Genomic DNA, 23,080 nt, shown 5'->3' on the forward strand with positions numbered 1-23,080 from the left:
GCAATTATTATTATCATGGTCAAAACAAATAAGTTCTAACTAGTTCCTTATTCCTTATTTTGACATGCAAAATCTCATGATTAAAAGGCCATACACACACCAAAACACACACAAGAACATGTACTCCTATACTATGATCCCTGGAGAGTTTTTCACATACCCTCTTGAGTGAGCTGCATGACAGACACCTACCACAGTAAAATCAACTGGCACTCCTACTGAGACACGTGCACTGAGAGAGCCAAGGGAGATGGAGACAGACAGCGAGCCAAATATCCAAATAGGGACAGAAAAGGAAAGCCCTCTGACTGAGTAAATTTGCTGATTTGTTATTCACATTTAAGCTAAAACATGACATGTTTGATCAGTATGCATAATTTTTGCATATTTGAGATGGGGGACAGAGGTAGCAGACTCCTGTTCTACCATCACAAATTAGAACTGAATGCAGCTAGGACCACTTTTACACATATGTAATAACACTACTGTGACCCTCATCAAGACAACTGTATTGAAAAAGGATGGATGTTTCTCAGGAATTTAATAGAAAAAAGTGGAAAGCATTAGGGAAATGGTAAACAAATACTTTATTTTAAATAAAGGGAAAAATTGTAGTAATCTATGTAACAGCTCAAACTGCATAATGAGCCTATAATGGCAACATGTCTTCACTGAATTGTTAAGAACATGGAGACCAGATCTGAATTGTCCGTCATTCTGTGAATCTCAGCTGCTTGATGCTAAACCTGTTTCAGTGGTTTGAATCCAAACGGGACTGGTACACTGCACTTGGCTTTAAAACAATGTGATTTTGCACTGCATACCTTTTTATGGTGTAGTTTCAGGATCTATACTTTTAGGAATGTTGGGCGCACTAAGCAAAAAATACAAATACTAAGGAGGAACAGAGGTAAAAAACAATCTCTGGGTTGGAGACAAGGAAGAGACAAGATAAAAATGTCTCTATTTATAAAAGCAAGTAGATTGGTGAAAGATATCTGACATACAGAGGATTTACTGTTCCATGGTGTCCTCCAAGTGTTTGTGCAAAATGTAGTGATGCTAAAAGGGCTTTCAGGGATGATTTACAAACAGCTGGAAGCTCAGATAATGCATGCATCATTATCTTATACACCTTCTCCACAAGGACAGACAGGGTACATCGATCCTTATTCAAATGCCAGAAAGGTATTCAAAAGGTTTTATTCCAGACTGTCTTATTTATTCAAAGGGCACGATATAGACTCCTGAGTCTAACAGCCCGATGCACAGACTTATTTTTCTTATGGTAATGGCTTCATTTTAAAGCATGCTGCTGAAGACAAACAAACAAGTAAGTAAACTGGTTTTAAATGAGGATAGTACCAATGGTAATTTCAAATTCACACCTCAATGCAAGCCTGTTCATGTTGATTACATGGGTCAAGCAGCAGAATCCCTTGCTATACACTATGTTTGAGGAATAAATGAGCAGGCTAAATTTAAGAAATACAATGGGAATTATTCCAGCTCAATGTTGGCCAGACACTGCAAATAATCAGCAGACAGGCTTTCTGAGACATTTTTTACCACTCTCTCATGATCTATGTCGTAAGAAAGTTTTTGTTTTCATGTTTCACATTGTCCACTAACATGTTTATTTTGTCCACTGTTGTGAAATATGGTTAATCAAGAACATTTTGCCTATTTAGTTTCATATTAACATTTTAAAGCACTAAAAATAAATAGGAAACTATGGAAAGGCTTCCAAACTCTATAAAAGTCGTGACAAAATATGGTAATAATTTAAGACCCAGAGAAAGTACAAGTTTTTGGCTTGGATATTTGTGTCTGCATAAAGGTTTGTGTTAAATGATTTTCTTGTTGGAGAAATGCAGCATTTTTATGCCTTAACATTGAGAACAAATGAAAAGATGAAAATAATCAATGAATTAAGATTTCATGCTATATAAATGTCAGAATATTAAAGGAATTAGGAAATCACATTCAGTGTTCTGTTCTCTCAGGTAATTTCTCGCAGCTTTACATAAAAATCAACTGAGTTTCTACATTTCTTTTCTCATTCCAAACCACTTTCACCACCAGTTATGAAAGGTATTTGAAAATGGAGTAACTTGCATCTCCCATTGCCACTAATTTCTATCCACTGTTTAAGATGTTCACTCTCCTTCCAAGAAGCCACACAGATGAAAGATAAAACACTTGATTCTCCTCTGACCCAAACCACAAACTCAACACAGGCAAAAAATAAAACATATGTGCCTTTGTACCAGGTATCCACTTTGAGCTCATTCAGCAGCATATGAGCTTCACAAAACAGCCAAAGCCTTAACTAAAAGCGCCAAGTGTTGAGATTGTGCCCAGTATCCCAGCCAAAAAGAAACCTGGACTTCACAGCAAGCTTTCTGTAGTAATAAACATTAAATACTACCAAAGCACCATAAAAACAAACAACAAACTGACTTGTAGGTAAAATTAGTAGAATTGCATACATAACCTATGAAATTTTTTGAGTTGAACTGCCTTTCCATTTTAACTTTGAAAAAAATAACAGAGAACTTGCATTAAACCATCAAATTATTATCTTTCCAAAACTTGTATTCAAGCAATACATTCTACACAATGCATAATGTGAGTTCAAAAAAAGTCAAGGAGGCTTTATTTTAGGTTTGGTCACCATGTAATTGTAATAAATACTGTTCTGCACCATCTAGATATATTTGATAAAACATTTACCTTTAATATGTTCAAATTCTAAAAATGCGTATCTCTTCAAACACCATAAAAAATATTAAATCACTTTCTAAAGAACAAATACTTTTTACTAAGGAAATGAAGTTTCAAGAATATCATCAGACAATATTTGCTTCAAGGTCAGGAGTTGTTTTTTTTTCTCTTTTTCTGCTCTGAATGTGTAGATAAAATGTACAGATGAGCATCTGACACTTCTCAACAACTTGTGTCCCACAGGAGAGACACACATCTCCCTTAGGTTCTAGAGAGACTCATTACCTGTCTGCACTGGAAGGCTACCAGGAAATGGAAAGCCTCTCTATTTGAAAAGCCGTTACACCTGATATCACCGACTTTGAAGCAGGGAGAGCAAGTAACCTTGGGCCAAATGTCCACAAAGGGGAAAAACATTACCTTGACCTAGGTCACCTGATTCTTTCTAAACTGCCAGCTACAGTTTTATACAACCAATAAAGGCAGAGAAAAGTAATGGAATTTCACAGCATTAGTAGGCTTTTTATGCTCAGTAATCAGCAAATATTGCAACATTACTGATCTATCCACACTTGGTGTACTTGGTGTACTGTACTTCTAGGTAAGGTGGCAGCAGTTTAATCTGCTTACAATTTTATAATCTCAGGCATTGATTCACCACTTCTATCGCCTTTGTAATTGATCCAGTTTTATGATAACCATAATCAATATGTCAAATTTAGCCTCTTAATTCGTACAGTTTATGCCCTTTTATCATCCAAAACAACTACATACATGTCATGATTTGCATATGAACATTCTACTGAAATATGAAGCCTGTATGACTACAAACCATAATTGCTGAATGCTCCACAAAATGTCAAAACACCACTGCAATAACAACTTCTGCTTGCTTTAGATACTGACATAATATTAAAAGACAGGCAATCTAATTGTAGGTGGTATGGAATTGAGGCAGTAAATTCATGAAAGAAAACACCAGAATTTGTCAATGGCTGGAAATAGTGCTTTTGGAGTAGTCTCGATGTTTCAATAACTATAAAAGATGTGGCAGCTGTCCATCTGTGGTGAATCCCTCTACAACATGACCAGGATTAGCAGTGGTGTGGGTGGTGGAAAGAGGACCACAGCTAAGACAGTGTATGCCAGGAAAACACTAGAAAACTATGCTGGTCAGCAAGAGTTTGTGTTGGAAGGCTTGTAGGCAGAACAAGCTAAAACTGATGCCAAAGAAATAAAAAATAGGTATTTTTACTGTTAGAGTGCACTTTAATCTCTTCCCATTGAAAGGGTTCTAAATTCTGGTCCTGGGGACCCACATACCTTCTGATTTTTGTTTCATCTGAGAACTTAAATAAATAATTGAACCCTTAATAGACTCAAAGATATGTTTTATTTGAGTTTTTTTTATTTTCAGTTCTTAAACATGTCAGATGTTGTCATTGAACTAAGGCTTTTCTAAAATTCTAAAAAGAAACTTTCAAAGGTTCTCACCAAGAAGCTTGTTGGTTCTTTTACTGTAAGTAAAGATTTCAGCTGCAATGAAAACCAGGAGATGTCTGGGTGCCCCAGTAGAAGATGACCATGTGAGGTGTATTCAAATTTTTCATTCAATTCAGATGGTCTCACCAGTTCTATTTAATCCATGTAATCTATCTAGATTAAGTACTACTTACGGGTTTCATACATGTATGTGGTATTCTTTACTCTTCTGTTAATACAGTTGCTTGTTCTTTCATCTACAGTTTTTCCAATTTCAGAGAGGACAATATTGTACATTTTGTGTGTCTCTCATCCTCCCTCACCGAGTGTTAAGATTACAACACTTCTGTAAATCAGATGAGGACAGCCATTTTTACCAAAATGAAGTATGAAGTACTGGAGCACAAAAAGTAAATGACTTCAGAGAGCAGGCAGGTGCTAGTTAACTTATTTCTTTTTACATCAGACATAACAGGCAGCTCCAACTACAAAGGATCCACTCACCAGAACACTTCCACTGTCTTTTTCCTGTCTGGCAAGGGTTACCCCCATCCACTCATTGTCCATGTCTCCCTGGCAAGTCTTTCCACATGATGTCCTCTGCTTGTCACCTGGAAAGAAGAGCCAAGTCACCAATGAAAATGGCACATCAGCACTTCTAAAGTCAATATGCACATAGCAGTTAAAACATAAATTACTATAAATATTGTGGTTGCCCAAACAACGTATACCATTAAAATCCAGTTCTAAATCTTTTTAAGAGAGCAGTCAATTCTGTTGAAATCCTTTCACCCATTTTGTCTATAATCAATTACTGCTTTTTTAAACATAGGACGTTCCTAAAAAGTGACAGAAGAACAAAGTTGGCACTGATTCATTCAGATGAGGAACTTCTAATGAAGACATGTACAATCAGCAAATTTATAAGGATGCAAAAATTCATGAACTTCAAGAGGTAACATTCTGATTTTGTCAGTATTGCTATTTTAACAAGAAAAAAGATTTGTGATCTCCTATAAGCTATTTATTTGAATTCTGATGACTTAATTTGGCTAAATTGAAGACACTTTTTTGAAGACCTTATTTTTATGTACCAAAGTACAATCTACTAATATGTTTTTTTTTCTGCCTGGGGAATTGCAGAGGACATCCTTGTTATCCTTTTCAGTGTTTAACAAGCCTGAAATTGTCTATGCTCATTTCCAAAGTTAATAAACAAGAGTTATTATCAAGTGTTAATGAATGAAAATTGGGTAGCACTAACTACGGTATGTACAGTAATTTCTTAAACATTAGAAATGACTAGTGCTAGTTAATTCTAACTCTGACAGAAAAGCAGGTACTAAGTCAAATTTATCTGGAAAATTCTTTATGTGCACTAAATATGAAATTCATTAGTAGTGAATTAATTGAACAATTTTTAATTATCCAATAAAAAAGAAAAACAAATGAAAAAAGTCCAAACAATAAAAAATGTTGTGAAAGGGAAGGGCATTAGCAAATACAAATCAAAACAGTCTCTCTCAAGTTTAAGACACTTAGACACCAAAAAAGGGCTCACTTAATCTTTAAATCTTTAAAGGCTTAAACCAGACACCTGGAAGATAATTGACTAATTGCCCAGAATAAATCTCTGTTCTCCATTTCATGCCAAATCACTGAATTTAGTCACCCAGCGAGGCCACACATTATCTAATTAACGGGCATGTCTAGGCTGCCACACTTATATTTTGATAATAAAAATGTATTTTTTTTATTTTATTTTAACATTGCTGAAGATGGACATGGAAGAAAAAATTGCTACAAAATGTTTTTCACTTCATGTCAGTAATGCCAAGTCACAATACTACAACTCCCTCAATAGGTAAGATAATGAAGAAAAAAAATGAAACTATTTTACTATAAACATAGCACAAAGACAGTAAAATGATTGGATTCAGAAATCAGAAATCTGGTTATTCAAAAAACAAAATGAAAACAGTACATCACCAGGCTGAAAAATGTTGGTTCCATACAGTAAGACAGAGAACCTGATTTTAATTCTTATAGCTGAATTTAAAGATTTGAATTTGAAACACAGAAAAAATCAAATGTGTTCGTTTGAAGTGGCATATTTTCCTTGTATTCCTAGATTTCAATCACTGAAATTCAAAACTGTAACTATCAATCAACCATCAAGCTGAAACTGTACGAGTAACTGAATGGCAGTTGTTTGAGTAGGTATGTTTGGACTGGCAAGATACAGAATGTTTCTGGACAAGGTCATCATAGACAGGACTACAGACCTCTGAACTATGGCATGCAAAGAACAACAGGAAACAAAAACAATCAAATGGTTCATTTTGATACTGAATGCATCAATTTGGTTAGACAATACAGAATTAAAAAGACATAATCTATGTGTTTTTAAGCGAGTTTTCCAAGGGTTGTGTATATACCGGAACTCACTTATGTGACAATATAACTAATTGATGTTTTGGTGTGTACCTGAGCATTTACATGTATGCTTTAAGGTTGACTTGTCAATTCAAACATCTGTGGGAGGAAACTGATAACCCCATGTTACTTGGGAAGAACATGTAAACTCCACACTGCCCTAATCCAATACATTTACAAATCAAATCTACTGTAACTGATTCATTTTCAGGTGCTATTATCATTAGGGTAATTCATTTCTCTACACATCCATGAAGTTAAAAGGCTACAACACAAAAGCACAGATTGATCAGAATTAAATGTTAGCTGAACCAAAAATGGCTAAAATATTAGTAGAAGACAAGCATTAAAAGGCATTACCAAAGTTAACTCAAATGACTGTTTCAGGACCAATAGTGAAACAAGGACATGAGGATATAATATATATATATATCATATATCATTTATATACCATATAAATGAAAGCTAACTACAAATGGGACATACAGCAGCTGGGTTTTGCTAAGAATACAACAGTGAGGTCAGAGAAAGAGCTAAATGTCTAGCATGACATTTATTAATACATTATGTATAAACATGTTTGTCAGAATTAAAACTGAATGAGAATTAATGACTCAATACAGGTTAGCTCAAACATTAATGCAAATAAAAGCAATTCTGTCCAATCACTGATAAACATAACCACTAACAACAGTTAAAACCTGATTTTACATGGACTGACCTAGGTAACAATTCTACCAGTAAACGTACTTTAATCAATATTATTCTAAATCTATTGAAAATAGATACAGAGAACTGATTAAATATTATTCTAACACATAGCTGAAGATGGGAACAGAAACATATTGCAATACATACAGGGTTCATGATGGGGAAAAAGTATGTACAGTACCATCTCAGAGTTTATCATGAGAAATACTTGTTGCTTTGAAGATATGTGCTGAGACATCTCTACAGAAAACAAATTTTCAAATTAGTCACACATTGAATCAAGCAGCATATTTCACCCAGTAAAACAATGACAAACTGGATACACATACTGTACCTTGGATGCCATTCAAACAAGTTCAAAAAGTATAAGATGTAAAGCTAAATCTTCAAAGGCACTGACAAAGTCAACTGAGTGCACTTATTCAGATTTAGCAGGGAAACACAAACCTAAGTGTTATCTCTATGTGTATTTTCAATTGAGAACAGGAGGTGCTTCATTTACCAAGGGTTAAGGAAGTATGGAACAACTCAACACCCATCTGTGTTGTTGAAGCTGGTACTTTGACTTCTTTCAAGAAACATCCAGATGACAACCTTAGATCAATTCTCAACTTCTAGCAAACAAATGATCAGATTTGTGTCCTCATATTTGTAACCTTTCTTAAGTTCAACTTGTCTAATATGTCCAAATACATTGGTTTACATCATCCATTCATCTATTTTCTAACTACGCTATCTAATACAGGGTCGCGGGAAAGCCAGAACCTACCCCAGCAGGCAATGGTCACAAGGCAGGACACACTCTGAGTAGGCGCCAATCGATCACAGGACACTCTCACACTAACTTACAAATTAGCAGTATTGATTAAGTGCTAACAAACAAATCAGAAACATGTTTTCCAGGCCGAGGACTGAGAATTGTCTCATTTAAATAATGAAACACGTTTGAAATCTGCAACTACAAATACAGTGGTTAACACTTTTAATGTGAATTGTTAACTTATACTACTTGTATATTGAAATGTATAATATCATGTATACAGTATATGACAATATTTAATATTTTGTACTAGGTACATTATTTCAGAATGTAGCTTTAACTTTTCATCTGTCTGAAAAATGTTACTTACAAGATCCAAATTTGAGGAGAAATAAAATCTATTGCTAAAGCAAATATAAATTATACATTGTTTACATAATTACGTAATTAATCCCACATTTAATTTTGTTTACTTCACCATTTGTAATGTTTTATGTCACTGCTTGTTTTCCAACACTTGCTGAATGTTTCCTTTTGTTTTCCTGTTCACATGCTTGTTTTTTTTCTTCTTTTACTGTGCTGCTACTTTAGAGATCTCAAAGAAATGCACCGTGGCAACAGTTTTTTTTTAGAATGCCTCATTTCACAACTTATATTTTGTCTGTGATGCATGAAAGAAGTCAGGGTTCACTTTAATAAGACATCAATTTTTTTTGCTAACGTTTTGTTTTTTGTAGACCTCAAGAAAAGCTCCCTTATGTTGTAAACCAGGTATGATTAAAATAAAATAACTTCCAAAACTCCTTAGAAAACTTTAGATATAAGATATGTATCATTTATATCAGAAATAACTTGTAAAAGGCTCAGTTTTTCATTACTATAAAGACATATCTGATTGTGAAAACTATTATTCACATCTCTAGATCACACTAGACTCACTCTTTCATTTTTTTCAGTGTTGTAAGTTCTATTAAGCACATTAATGGAAGTATTTTCAAGTATTTGCTGGCATTTGGAAAGATTATTCATTATATACTGTAGTTAAAGTGGGTATGTATTTTCGAAATTAAAAAGGGTACAATGCATTTAAATTAATATTAATTAAAGCTGTTTCTCCAATTTAATCCAGTCACTCAACACAATGCAGTAAATAATGCATTCAAGTTTTTAGAACTTCATCCAGTTCTTTATAGCAAGATACATTTTCATTGAGAGATACTTTTGATTGATGCCTTTTAACTTGATCCATTTTTGCTCTGTAAGTCTATACCACAGATGGTTTTCTAAATGTTTCTATTGAGGATTACTTTCTTCCATCGACATATCCAAATTGAGACTCTCCTGCCAAAGTACAGCTATCAGTCATGTATGAAAATGTAATGCTTCTCTCTCAATACTTTCCTTCAGAACACATTCATACTGCATGTCCCTGGCACTGAAGCTCATTGCTTATCTGCCTTTCCAGACTGACATTCTATTTATCTCTTAAATTCATGATGCAGTCACGTAGTCCAAAAGCTCATTAAAAAATCTGTAAAAAGTGGTCTCTTTCAATATTATCCAACATTGAAGAAGACATCGATATATTTCCACTGTTAAGAAACATAAGAAATTTGGCCCACTTTATAGTTAGTACCTTTGTGATCTAAGGATCTCAATCAGCTATTTTTGAAGGAAGCCAAAGATTCAAACACTTGACTGACTAGCTTGTTACATACTCTCACAACCCTTTAGGTAAAAACACGTAATCTATTCTTGGTTTTTAATGCATTTCAGTGTAGTTTCCACTTGTTGGGTGTTTGTTGTCTTTCCTTTTGTTTTGCATCAATGGCTTCTGAATAAGATCTCTCGTTTACATGAGTACCAATGGTAAGAAGCCATCAGGTCTTGCATATTTATTTATCTTAAGTACTTCTAGTACCTGAAACCTTCATACCAATACTGTTTAATAAAGAACTTTCTTCTGCTGCCTCCGACACTTCTTTGTTAGTGAACACCTGAGTGAAATACTCATTTAATATACAATGGATATAGAAGGTCACCACCAACTTTTCACATGTTGTACCTTTTGTTGTATGACACTCTGAAAATAAAAACAGATTAAATTAGGCTTGTTCCATTTTAATTTACACACAGTAACCCACATTAGTCAAGTGAACATAATGTCCTAAAACATTCTGAAGATTAATTTTACAACAGTAAAATACCTTATTTGGATAACTGAACACTCCCCTTACAATCACATTAGTAACTCAGATATAACCAATCACCTTACAGATCAGACAACAAATTAATTGGCCCCCACCAGTGATCAACTGTGGCGATTTGGATTAGTTCAGAATAAAAACAGATGTTTCTAAACAATTCCACTGCTTGGTAGTGCATTTGAAAGCGAAGAATGCACTCTGGGTGGAAAGGAGCTTTCAAAAGAACTTTGAAATAAAGTTGTGGAAAGGCACAAATCAGGAGATGAGTATAAAAAGATTTCAAAGGCTTTAAGTATCCCATGGAGCACAGTCAAGACCATCATTAAAAAGTGGAAGGTGTATGGCACCACCCAGACCTTGCCTAGATCAGGCCATTCCTCCAAACTGGAGGACTAAGCAAGAAGGAGACTAATCAGAGAGTCTACCAAGAGGCTGATGGCAACTTTGAATGAGCTAAAGGCCTTTATGGCAAAAACTGGTCATTGTGTGCATGTGATAACTATCACAGGCGTTCCACAAACCTGGTCTGTATGGGAGGGTGGCAAAAAAAGCCACATTAAGTCTTGTTTGTTTTGTGGTCAGATGAGACCAAAATTTAACTTTTTGGCTGGACTGCAAAGTGGTATGTCTGACGAAAATCCAATACATCTTACCATCCAAAGAACACCATTCCTACAATACAGCACGATGGTGGCAGCATCCTGTTGTTGGAGTGTTTCTCTTCAGCTGGGACTGGGACACTTGTCAGGATAAAAGGGAAGGTGGATGGTGCAAGATGCAGGCAAATTCATGAAGAAAACCTGCAGCCCTCAGCCAGGAAGTTGAAAATGGGAAGATGTTTCACCTTTCAACATGACAATGATCCAAAGCACACTGCCAAAGCAAATGCACTGTGGCTGAAGGACAGGAAGGTGAATGTCTTTGAGTGGCCTAGTCGGAGCCACGACCTAAATCCCATCGAAAATCTTTAGAGTGGTTTGAAGAGGACAGTCCATCAATGGTCACCACGCAGTTTGACTGAGCTTGAACAATTCTGTAAGGAGGAATAGGCAAATATTCCCTCCTTTAGGTGGGCAAAGTTGGTAGAGATGTATCCAAACAGGCTCAAGGCTGTAATTCAAGTAAAAGGTACTTCCATGTAGTATTAACTCAGTGGGTGTTTTCTTATCCAACCCAGTTATTCTACTTTATTATTTTTTCCAGAAATGTTGCTTTCTTTTTTCACTTGGATGTTGCAAGGTACACTCTGTAAACACAACTAGAAAAAGTCTGATTTTATCTTCTCTTTGGGCTTTAGGGAAACAAAAGGTGAACATTTTGAAAGGGGGTGGTGACTTTCTATACCCACTGTATCTGCAATTTCTCTTTCAACTTTTATCTTTGTCATATAATTTACCAAATTGCTTTATACAACAGTATATGTATGCGGGAAGCAAGAGTCTACCCAGCAAGCAATGAGCTCAAGGCATGGGGCACCAGTCCATTGCAGGGCAAGTGCAAGCCAATCATACATGGGGACAATTTGGAGACACGGTAAAGGCCAAGGGGAGGACATTTGGCCTGGACACTGGGATAACTCCCTACTCTTCTCGAGAAATGCCTGGGGATCTTTAATGACCACTGAGAGTCAAGACCTTGGTTTAACATCGTATCCGAAGGATGGTGCCAGTACAGTATAGTGTCCCCACCACTATTTTGGGGTATTAGGACCCACACAGACAGCAGGGTTGGTGCCCCCCGCTGATCCAACTACCACCACTTCCGGCAGCAACCATAGCTTCCCAGGTCTCTCATCCAGGTACTGACCAGGCTCAACCCTGCTTAGCTTCAATGGGTAGCCAGTTGAGAGCTGCAGGGTGATAGCTTTTGGCCTTTTATCTTTGTCAGACACATTTTACTGGTTTTGTAATGTTTTTTTTTTGTTGTTGTTGTAGAACTTTAAAGTACTTTTAATTCTTTGTTTTAGCCTCAATTGTTATATTCCTTTCTGTCTCCATTTTGGCAATTAGGATATTCTTTTTAACCTGTACTTGTAATACATTGCACTCGTGGAGTTTTTAATTTATTTTTACAAATTTACTTGTGTTTTCTTATGTTTCCTAATTGATGTGTTGAACCATCTGGGATACTACTTTTCAACTTAACTCTTGGGATAAATATGTTCTGTGATTTGAGCAGAATCTCTTTAAGCTTCTGCCATCCACTGATAACATATCTGTCCCATCCCATTCTACTTCATTTAAACAGTGTCTCATGCCTTAAAGGTCCGCTTTCCTGAAGTTGTAGTCTTTTGATTTGGACTCAATCTGCACAGCTTCAAAATACACTTCAAAGCACACCGTGTTTTGATCGTTGTTCCCTAATGGTTCTCTCACCTCTGTCTATCTTACTGTCCCTTCATTGTTTGAAAAGACAAGATTGATGCAAGCATTTCCTTTAACAAACGGGGTTGGGCTAATGGTGGTTTGACATCACCAGATACATATCTCATGTGACTCCTTTGAATTGCACTAGCATAGTAACACTGATTCACCACGATCACACAAGGAACTGGCAGTGAAGCTTTACTTTCCACTCAGTCCTTGGCAACGTTTTGATCAGCTTTTACCAGCAAAGGTAAGTGTGACTGTCAGTGGAGTCCTCTTGATTCCTAACATTTAAGAAGACACACTAATATACTGATTAACTGTCCACACCGACCCAAATTTTTTCTTGTTATCAGGGATATCAGTAACCCTAAAATGAAACCCTTTTGACTCTTATTTTATCTTTTCAACTGTATCCTTTTCCATTTTTTGTTTTACCTACTATCATCTCCTCTGCACAATGCCTTAAGCTATTTTTAGCTGCTTGTTTGTTTTAGCACATTTCATAATGGAGCATTTGAAGTTACTCATTGAAATATCCATCTGCTTTAGCTTATCCTTCTAAACATGCAGTTGAGAGGCAGAATGAAAGCACTGACCTCTGCCCAGGTTGATCTCAGTACATCTCTTCTCAGGGTTACTGTGCACACGGCACTTGAACACGGCTCCTGGAGTCTTCACTGAATTGCTGAAGGAGGAGTTTGCCTTAGGAGCACCAACTAACACCCTGTATGAGTGAAAAAAAAAACAATGCATTTCTTTATATATACTCTACTCATTCAATGCAGTAGGAGTTTCCTCAAGCTGTGACACTGCCCCCCTGACATGACTTCACACAGGCAGAGCAGTAAAATAAACCCTACAATCAGCTCCTGTGATTCAATTAAAAGACAGGGGACCCATTGAACATTGACAGTCCTGACAATTTTCAGCAAAGCCCATATGGAACAGCTACTATGCATTTAATTGTAGACAAATGTATAGACTAAGGGTTCAGAAGAGATAGTGTGATTGCCCTGTTGGCAGTACTGGAACTTCTTGTAATACCTTTGATTACAAATAATAGTGACACGAATATGCATACAGTATATACAAATTGGGTTTCATATCAAATGGGATCTCCTTTGCAATATGAAAGTTAAACCACTAGTATCGTAGACTTTCACAAGATGCTCAAAGTCACACTTTGTAATAGCATACAAACCTGAGATACAGACGAGTTACAGATGTTTTAAATCTGAGTGATAGGTAGGTAATTTCCATATCCAAGGCATATTGGCTCATTGGTCCAAAGTTTATTCTGGTTTCCATAGCATTACAAATAAAAGTGAGCAACTGGCAATCCATTAGGGCATAGAACAATATTTTGAAATAATTTCAAGAAAAATCATGTGTTTTCATCTAAAACAAGCTATTCTTCTTTTCTTAAAATAACTTGTCATTTTATGCCTTCTTTCTATGTACATATACTTTAAAAAGACCAAATTACATATATATCTTGAAAAAAGCATTGTCTGATGTAATGTTTGCTTTAAAAAAAAACAAGGTAAAAGAACCCAAGGTCTTTGAGCCCATGGAATTTGAGGCAAAGTATTATTTTTTGCAAGCTATTTCACCCTGCATGTTTCTGAAAAACAAATCAGAACTGGGTGGCATGTTTTGAAAGCTATGCTTTATTTACATACAAGTACTGTACATTATAAGTAATATTGCATGATACTTCTACAGATAAAATATTGCAGAAGTAACCAATGCAGTTTAGGTGAATATTACTTTTAAGTGTTCTATTTTATTATTAGCAAGAGTACATAAGGATTTTATGCTTAAAATTGTATAGCTGAGACAAAACTAAAGCTACGAGTTCACAGTGCAACAGCTCTGTATTAATACAACAGGGCTGTACTAATGTGCTTTTTATCAGTTTTTGGTGATATTTTGGTATTGTTTATGACTTGGTCTTGATTACACATCAAATTATATGGCATTCACATTGTAACACCTAGCATTACATGAATCATTTTTCAGAATCCTGCCTCATAGTCTTAGCTATCATGTAGAAAAAAAGGGGTTAATAAGGATATTTTTAACCCCCTACAAGCAATTAGTGCCATGTGAATTTTTTTGGCTCTGAAAAGGAGGCAAAATTTAAAAGAAATGAGAATAAGGAGAGACAGTTCTGTTAATGGGATATATTGATGATACTGTATATTTAGTTGACCAAAAACAGGGAAATAATCTTGATTGCAACAGTTTGTGTAAAGTTTCTACTTTTTAAAAAAGTCTTCCATGACAACCAGAGTTTAAAACAGGTCTCTGTGTAAGGAGACTTACAGTTTTTATGGAGAATTACAGGTTCATTTGATTTGTGCTAGAAGTAGAAAAGAAATGCTCTCTTACACAAAACAAAGAACAGAAATTGAAGTATGTGCCTGGAACTATATTGGGTCTCTGGCATTTGTACAGAAGTAATTTGGTAGAGTTGTGCATACAGATTATAAATCTTAAATGCACACATGTACGGTGTGTTTAATCTTTCTGAACAGTAATAATATAAACGTCAGGAGATATAAAATAACAAAAAAAATATTAATATCTAATAAAAATTAGTAATGTGGATATAAACGTATATTAAACGTGACTGCCGATGGACTGACGGCAGGATAAGCCATTGACCCAATCAAACCACCTTGGTTCAGAGCTTCCACTGAAACTGGTAACACTTCTATTTCACTAAACAAATAAAGCATACAGCTCAAATTCACCCATACATCAGCTGTAAGACACTGGGGTTAACAGAATGAGTGAGGTTAAGATTATGTTAATACCAGCCGCAAAAGATCGTTCACCTGCCAAATAATAAAAATAATAATTAAAAGTGGAAACACGTCAATTTGTGGCGCAGTACAGGCAAAGTACTTGGGCACTCCACAGCCATACTGGAAAAATAATTTTCCACAAAATTTCTGCGGCTTTACATTTCGTATTAGTAGTGATGAGTAATTTTACAGGTGAGTTTTAACTTACCAGCGTGTATTATCATGGTAATGTTCCAGGACGGAGTATCCAAAAAAAGTGCCATCTTTACCGCCATATACTATGGGGTGTTCTAAATCGATGTTGTAAGAATAAACCATAGAAAAATAAATCAAAGTAATAAATATCTCATACTTTTCTCCTCTTCTTTTGGACATAATCCCAGCCATCCTACAACAACGGTATATCCTCGAGTGTTCAGAACCAATATAAGATTTTAAAGTACAAGATGGAAAAGGTCGAGCAATTTTTTAAAAAATACGCAACGAATTATTGAAGTAGAACTAAACAAAATAGTACGGCAACTGAACTATAATGAAAGAGCTGAAAGTAGACGAATGTACATTTGAAAAAAAGTTTTAAAAACCGACGACTTCCCAAGGCAGGAGAGAACGGTGGTCCAGACCTTCACAGAGCAGTCTGCGCCCTTAGCACTGAAGTAGATAGGGGTACTCTGTTGCTTTTGGCTATCCACACTCTTTTCTGCCTGCAGAGAGGCGTATGTCTCAGACTACAGCATCATATTTCATCGAACGGCTGCAGGCTGCAGAATACGAACGTTGCTGCCATCTGCTGTAGAATGTTTTTCTTCATGTCCTTTTACAACTCCTCATTACACCTTTCCAATTGACCGTGTCAAAGCTTTTCCAGGAGTGCAAACAAATATGCGTTCTAGGTTTCTAAAAACATTTGATAGCCAAATAGTCATCAAAAACCAATCTTTATTATTAATGATCTTTGCCTTAATCATCATAATCATTAACACAGTACTTAGTTCTCTAATGCCATATCTTTCTGAGAAAATATAAAACATAGAAATAAGGATTAAAAACAAAGTATCAGTGATACAGTTATATAATTGTTATGCCGAGATTAATTGCGTATTAAAGAACACAGAAATAATTGGTAGAAGGATGGTCGATTTTGACGACAGTTCCTGATTTAATTTTTTTAAATGGTTTGACCAGTTTCAAAGTTTTATATCAGTGTTATCACATTTCAATATCAAATATTAAAGAACTGGCATCAAACAAAAAATTGAAGATAATCAATAACATAAATACTGTAATTCGAAGTTTTATTAAGTGCGTGGTAACTGGAACACGATCATATTCAGTTTGATTTTTTTATAACTAAAATGTGTATTAAGGGGGCAAAGTGTTGTATTACATTGATTAAATGACAAAATGAACTTAATTTAAGACACAATTGTACTGTTTCTGTGTAATACCACAAAGCAATTGGAATTAGACGTAAAACATGTTACTGCTGAAGTTATTTTTAACCCTGTGAATCTCACTCTGGTAGTGTGAAGCCTGTTTGGAAAGGGAATGAGAGACATACGGGTAAAACGCTACCTTCTACTTTAATATTTTCTTCATTTTCTTGTGATTTTATCTAGTGTTATAATGCTTTATTATTATTATTATTATTATTATTATTATTATTATTATTATTATTATTATTATTACATTCTTCCACTTATGTAGCGTTTTTCTGGACAATCCACTCAGATGGGCGGTAATGGGGACTCTCCTCCAAAAACACCAAAGTGTACCACACACCTGGATGATGCAACGGCAACAAAAGTGCGCTAGTCCAATCGCCCCACATCAGCTATCAGTGGGGGGAGAGTAAAGTAAAGAAGCTTAATTAATTTTGCAGTTTCTCTTCTAATTACGTGACCTTTACGTTTTAAGGTAATTATGTCTCAACCACCAAATTGTTCACAGAGCATTAAAGAAGCCATGTGACCTGTGTTCGCTATTTCCCGAAGGGTGTGTTATTATTTAACGTTTTTTAATTATTTGTCCTCAAGCTGGCGTCAAGACTGACTGTTTTCAACCACTATTAATTTTTATGCCACTCGAATTTGTTATAAAAAAACTGAAATAGCAATATCAGACGGTCTTTTATGATAAAATTAGAGTTTATCTGCAAACTTGCTTAAGCTCTGTCAGCTTGGAAGGGGATCGTTGATGGACAGCAATTTTTAAGACTTACCACATAGTTTCTATTGAACTTGATTGCACTAACCAAAAGTACTTGTGAAGCCTCTTCATTGTCGTTTCGGATTTGGGTTATTATCCTTCTGAAAGATTGTTTTTGTCCCAGTTTTAAGTCTGTAGTAGTCTGAAACAAGATTTCCTCCAAGATTTGCCAGTACTATGTTATCTACTTCCCCATCAGTCTTTACAAGCTTTCCAGTCTCTTGACAGTAGGGAAGGTATTCAACAGTGACGCATTGTATTGGGTTTGTGCCGTATGTAATGATTTTGGTTTAAACCAACAAAACTTTACCACATGATTACTACATGCAGTATCACTTAAATGCTTTGTTGCATGCAAAATTTGAGCTGGGTACTGTATGTCATACAGGTCAGCTTTGTGGAATGACTAGAATAACTATTGGTCATTTTCTCTCGATTCAGGCATTGAATTCTGTAACTCTTTCAAAGTTGGAGTTTGCCTCACAACCTAACCATTTTCCTCTTTGGCTGCTGGAAGGACAAGCTTGATGGCAATGTGAGGATGGTACTATAAGAAGGTACAACCTTCCACTTTTAATGGTTATTTGTACAGTGATCAAAGGGATATTTTGTCTATGCATCCATTTTCTAACCACTTCTTCCAGTTCAGGTTTGCAGATGTTTTATTTTATTCTTTTCCTGATTTGTACTAATTCATTCCTGAGTTGTTTTAAACCAGTTGTTTTGCTTGAAATTCACTAAATAAAGGAGGGAGCTTACAGAGATAGGTGTATTTATTCTGAGGTCATGTGAAACACTAGTACTGCACACAGATGGAGGCCATTATTTTGGCCTCCGAACAATTTTAGGTATGCCATAACAAAAGCGGTGATTACTTATACAATCAGCACATTTTTAATTTTTGATTTTTCTTTGCATTTCTTCTGGCATTTAACTTCTTTCACACAACAAAAGTTCCCAGTTTGAGCATTTAAGTTTTGATTAAAAGTATTCACTTTAAAAATCTGTAAACATCATCCATCCATGTATTAACCACTTTATCCAGTAAATGGTCACAGGAGAGCCTAGCAAGCAATGGTACACCCTGGACACAAACACATACACACTCACAGCATGGCCATTTTTCCCACAAGCCAATTAATCTACCCGGATGCCTTTTGACTGTGGAAGGAAGCCCATACAAACGCAGGAAAAACATACAAACTCCACACCAATAGCATCCCAGGTCCACAAATGAACCCAGGACCCCAGCACTGTGAGGCAGCAATGCTAACCACTTAACCAGATCATTTTCATATTTGGGGGTGAATACAGTATGTTTGCAAAGAACAATATTTGTTCATTAAACTCTTATTTTAATAGTTACTTTACAGGGTTTGTGATCTCTATCTTTCCTCAAATTAATGTCTTATTCTCCATAAATCCCAATTCATTTCCACCATAATATACTGTATAAAACAAAGTGACTCTTTTATACCTGACTTTATTTGGAAAAGAAAGTGTCCAAAGATTTGATTAAACGTCTTACACTGTGCTAAAGCTCATTGTGGCATGTCTGAACCTTATTCAAATATTATGATTGTGCTTATCATCTGAAACTGTTTAGGTCATGATTGGATTTTGTAGTATCGGATTCATACTGCCTTATTGTGAAGGTGTTAGTTAAACAGTTTAGACTTTTCTTTTCTGCTCTGAAAAGCAGGAGGTTCCCTTTCAATGGGCCCAATTGTTGCACATTCAATGGATAGTTGAAATAAAGTAAATTGCTTTCTTGGCACTAACCTGAAATTTCACAAGCTATTTGAAATAATTCTGTTACTGGCTGGTACTTAATACTTTGTTCACACCAGTCTACAAGAAATGTTCGTACTCTTAGTGGTATTTATTGAGACAATGGCCTGCATACATTTCAAGATGTAAGTGAATGTAACTTGGTCCTCAGATTTTCCTAATTTATTTCAGGCTCTGCTTAGCCCTTTGAGCCTATAGGGCACCATGGGACACTCACTCAGAGGTTTATATAATTGTTTCAACAGACACTATTAGAGGAGTCTGCTTTCCATATGACTTGTTATAATGGCTAAAATCAATTCCCGTGCAGTTAACTTCAATATCATATAGAGAGCGAGGCAAGTAAGGTATTTTTTCTGATAATAATGTTATCTGGGATTGCATCTGTTATTCTTCTTTAGAAAAGTTTGTTCACGATCCTCTCTGTTGCAGATGCACTCTATGCACATACAGTACATACACACATGTTCGATTATATCCTGTGATAGAACTATTAATTCTTAAATCCCCTTCGCTTTATCAATGCTAAGTGGATGTCTCTTCTTAATTAATGTACAACTAAATATTTTCCGAAGTTATGCATTGGTTCATGTTAACAAAGAATTTACAGAAAGACAAGATAATTTAGTCACATCTGCTTTTTATTTTTTAGTCATCCATCAAGGCTTGGTGCTTTACATGTTAACATGCCGTTTGTTTCAAAATCATAACAGCCAGACAGTTTCATTGAAACAGGACACTGTATTTATTTTGAGTCAGACTGTGAGCTTTTTTAATCATCACATCATCTGTAGTTAAGAGTCCATATTCATGTTATTGTGTGTGACTAAAGTGAAAAATATTTATAGGCTCTACAGAAAAAAAAGCACCAATAATATATATACTGTACTGTATATATACCGCAGCTTACAGAGAAAAATATTCCATTCAATCCCAGTTAAAATACATTCAAGTGTGAGCTTTAAGTCATATCTGAAAAAAAATATTGAAAACATCACAAGGGAATACTAACATGAAAAATGCATATAATTAAATACAGTATAAGCATAAAATAAAGTACACAATGAAAATAATTCAAACTCATGAAAGGTCTCACTGATTGAACTGTATGTTGTTTTTTAAAAAAACAAATTAAATAATGTTCTAGCATTTCCTACAAGGAAGCATAAGACAAACTCATACTACAATATAGTGAACACTCACTGATGAATGTAAGAACATATGAAAGTTTACAATTCTCACTTTACAGTTATTTTCTATTTGAGGGGAATTTTTAAATAGAGAAACTATTCATCCCATCTAGCGCATCTGTTAGTAGTTAATTAATCCAATGATCTCATTAAGCCATATCATGAAGGAAACTGTGCTAAGGTATTGACATCAACAACATTGCTGTTGTTCCATACCCTCACAAGTCTTTGGGTAAAGCATTTTCTCTGCTTCTCAGTTTTAAATGAAAAGTTTCACTGTTCATTCTGAAGAAGTCTACTGGGCTGAACTTGTCAATGCCTTTGACAATTCTGAATACTTATATCAGGTCTCCTTGCATTCTTCTCTGACTTGAAAGGTTCAGTTCCTTCAGCCTGTCAGTGTAGGATATTTCCTGGAGCCCCATACTGTATCTCTATGCTCTTTTCTGAACTAATTCCAGACCAGTAATATCTTATCTATTCGGTTACCACAAGTTTTACACAATATTCTAAATGAGGCCTCATTTGGTATCACTTGACTAGGTTATTAATTATTCCATAATCTAGATCACTGATACAAATTAAGAAGAACAGTGGTCCTAATACAGATCTCTGTAGTACTCCACTCATTAGATCACTCCAGTTTGAGTGATTAATTTACCCCTCTTTTTAATAACAAATGTAATAAATTCGAAATCTAATACTTTAGTTTACATGTTTGCCTGCTACTTGCAATTTACCAGAAGCCTTCTAAAAATCTAAATACACCATATCATATGCCTTCTGTGTATTCATTAGCATTGTTTTGTGTTAAAAAATGATAACAAGTTTGTTTCTAAATTCGTGTTGACCATTTCTTAAGATATTATTTCTACAAGGGAGATCTACTGTATTTTTTTCATATAATTGTTTCCATGTCCTTACACGTACAGTAATATAATTAATTTCTATTGGTCTATACAGTAGTTTCTTGATTTACATTTGGCAATTCTCCAGTCTTTGGTTCTTGAGTAACAGTTGGCAGAGCTGCTTTAATAACTTCCGAATAACATCTCTTATTTCTTTGAGTAAGATATCTTACAATTGGTAAGATATGATCAGGCCTCAGGAATGTATTAATCATGAGTTAATCATTTAGTACAGAACTCTTTAATCCCACTGGCTGAGACATATTATTGACTTCTTTCTTATTGAACAGTTGAGTGAATTACTCATTTAGTACATCTGCTGTTTTCCTTTTCATTGTCTAGATATTTTCAATTTTTGTTATGGCTATATTTTACTTTATCCTTTATGGTTCTCGTACTGTTGTAGCACTGAAAGATTCTTATTATTTATTTTACCCTTCTTTGCAATATTCCTTCCTCCTCTCTTGGACTTTCTAGTACCATTTTATATGTGCTCGTAATTCATTTTATTCTTTTTGATTTACTGGATCTTTTTGTTTTTTAATCATTTTATAAAGCCCTCTATTTTTCTAATTGTTATATTGAATTATATATTGAATATATTGGTTTTTTTTGCTTCTTACTCACTTTGAGGATTAATTTGGTGAATGCTTCAGACAGAATCTAAGTAAGTTCCTATCTATCCTATTTTACTTCTCTCAAACTGTATGTCATTCCTTCAAAGTATTCTTCCTGTAAATTATATTTTGAAGTAAACCTGTTTAAGAATATACTTCAATGTACACCATATCTTGACAAAAATTCTCTAATGGTTTTACTTCTTCTGTTTGCCTGTTTGCCTCACTCTGTCTTCATTGTTTGAAAAGACAATATTTCATGCATTTTCTCTTATAGTTGCTCGTACAAACTTGACAAGAAAGCAATCATTATTGATGTGTTCTGTTTCAGTTTCTGCCGCTGATATTCCTGTAGGTCTTCCCCAGTTTATGTTGAGAAAGATGTCGTCTTCCATTAAAACAATGTTAACACATACTTTCTTAAATTTATTATAGAGTATTGAGTTATAAACACCTTCTGCATTGGGTGGTGTAAAGATATTTTGTACTTCTATACCTCTGGAATGTTTTTTAATTAGTGTGACTCATGCTACAACACCATCTCTTATATCTTTCCCATCTCTCTGAAACAGGGTTTATCTGTTAATGTCCCATTCCTCAGTTAGCCAGGTTTCTGTGATTAAACAAAACATCACAATTACAAATGTGGTAGCTTCAAGTAAAGTGTTTATGATACTTCTAGCATTTAGTTACTGCATACGTGCTTGATGACTTGATCATGTGTTTTGTTTTCCATTTTGTCTCTCTCTTGCTCTTTGTTCCCCATGTAACTTTGGTTTCAATTTACTGTGGGTTATTATGTCGCTGAACCTAAAATGTTGTTATTGTGCGGAAGTAGTTTGGTGAAACTAATATTATAGA

At 35.1% G+C, this 23,080-nt stretch overlaps 1 protein-coding gene across 1 annotated transcript in view; it reads right to left on the minus strand.

Moving 5' to 3' along the window:
* itga9 (integrin, alpha 9) overlaps positions 1 to 16,171 on the minus strand; it is a 140,293-nt gene extending 124,122 nt beyond the window's left edge. The window contains exons 1-3 of the mRNA XM_006635723.3: positions 15,714 to 16,171; positions 13,289 to 13,416; positions 4,714 to 4,820 (exon numbers count right to left, since the gene is read on the minus strand). Coding sequence (XP_006635786.2) covers positions 4,714 to 4,820; positions 13,289 to 13,416; positions 15,714 to 15,892 — 414 coding nt within the window. The 5' untranslated portion in view covers positions 15,893 to 16,171. The remainder of the gene's footprint in view (positions 1 to 4,713; positions 4,821 to 13,288; positions 13,417 to 15,713) is intronic.
* Between the last annotated feature and the right edge of the window lie 6,909 nt (positions 16,172 to 23,080).

Source organism: Lepisosteus oculatus, chromosome 10 (assembly GCF_040954835.1).
Source record: "Lepisosteus oculatus isolate fLepOcu1 chromosome 10, fLepOcu1.hap2, whole genome shotgun sequence".
Classification (NCBI taxonomy): domain Eukaryota; kingdom Metazoa; phylum Chordata; class Actinopteri; order Semionotiformes; family Lepisosteidae; genus Lepisosteus; species Lepisosteus oculatus.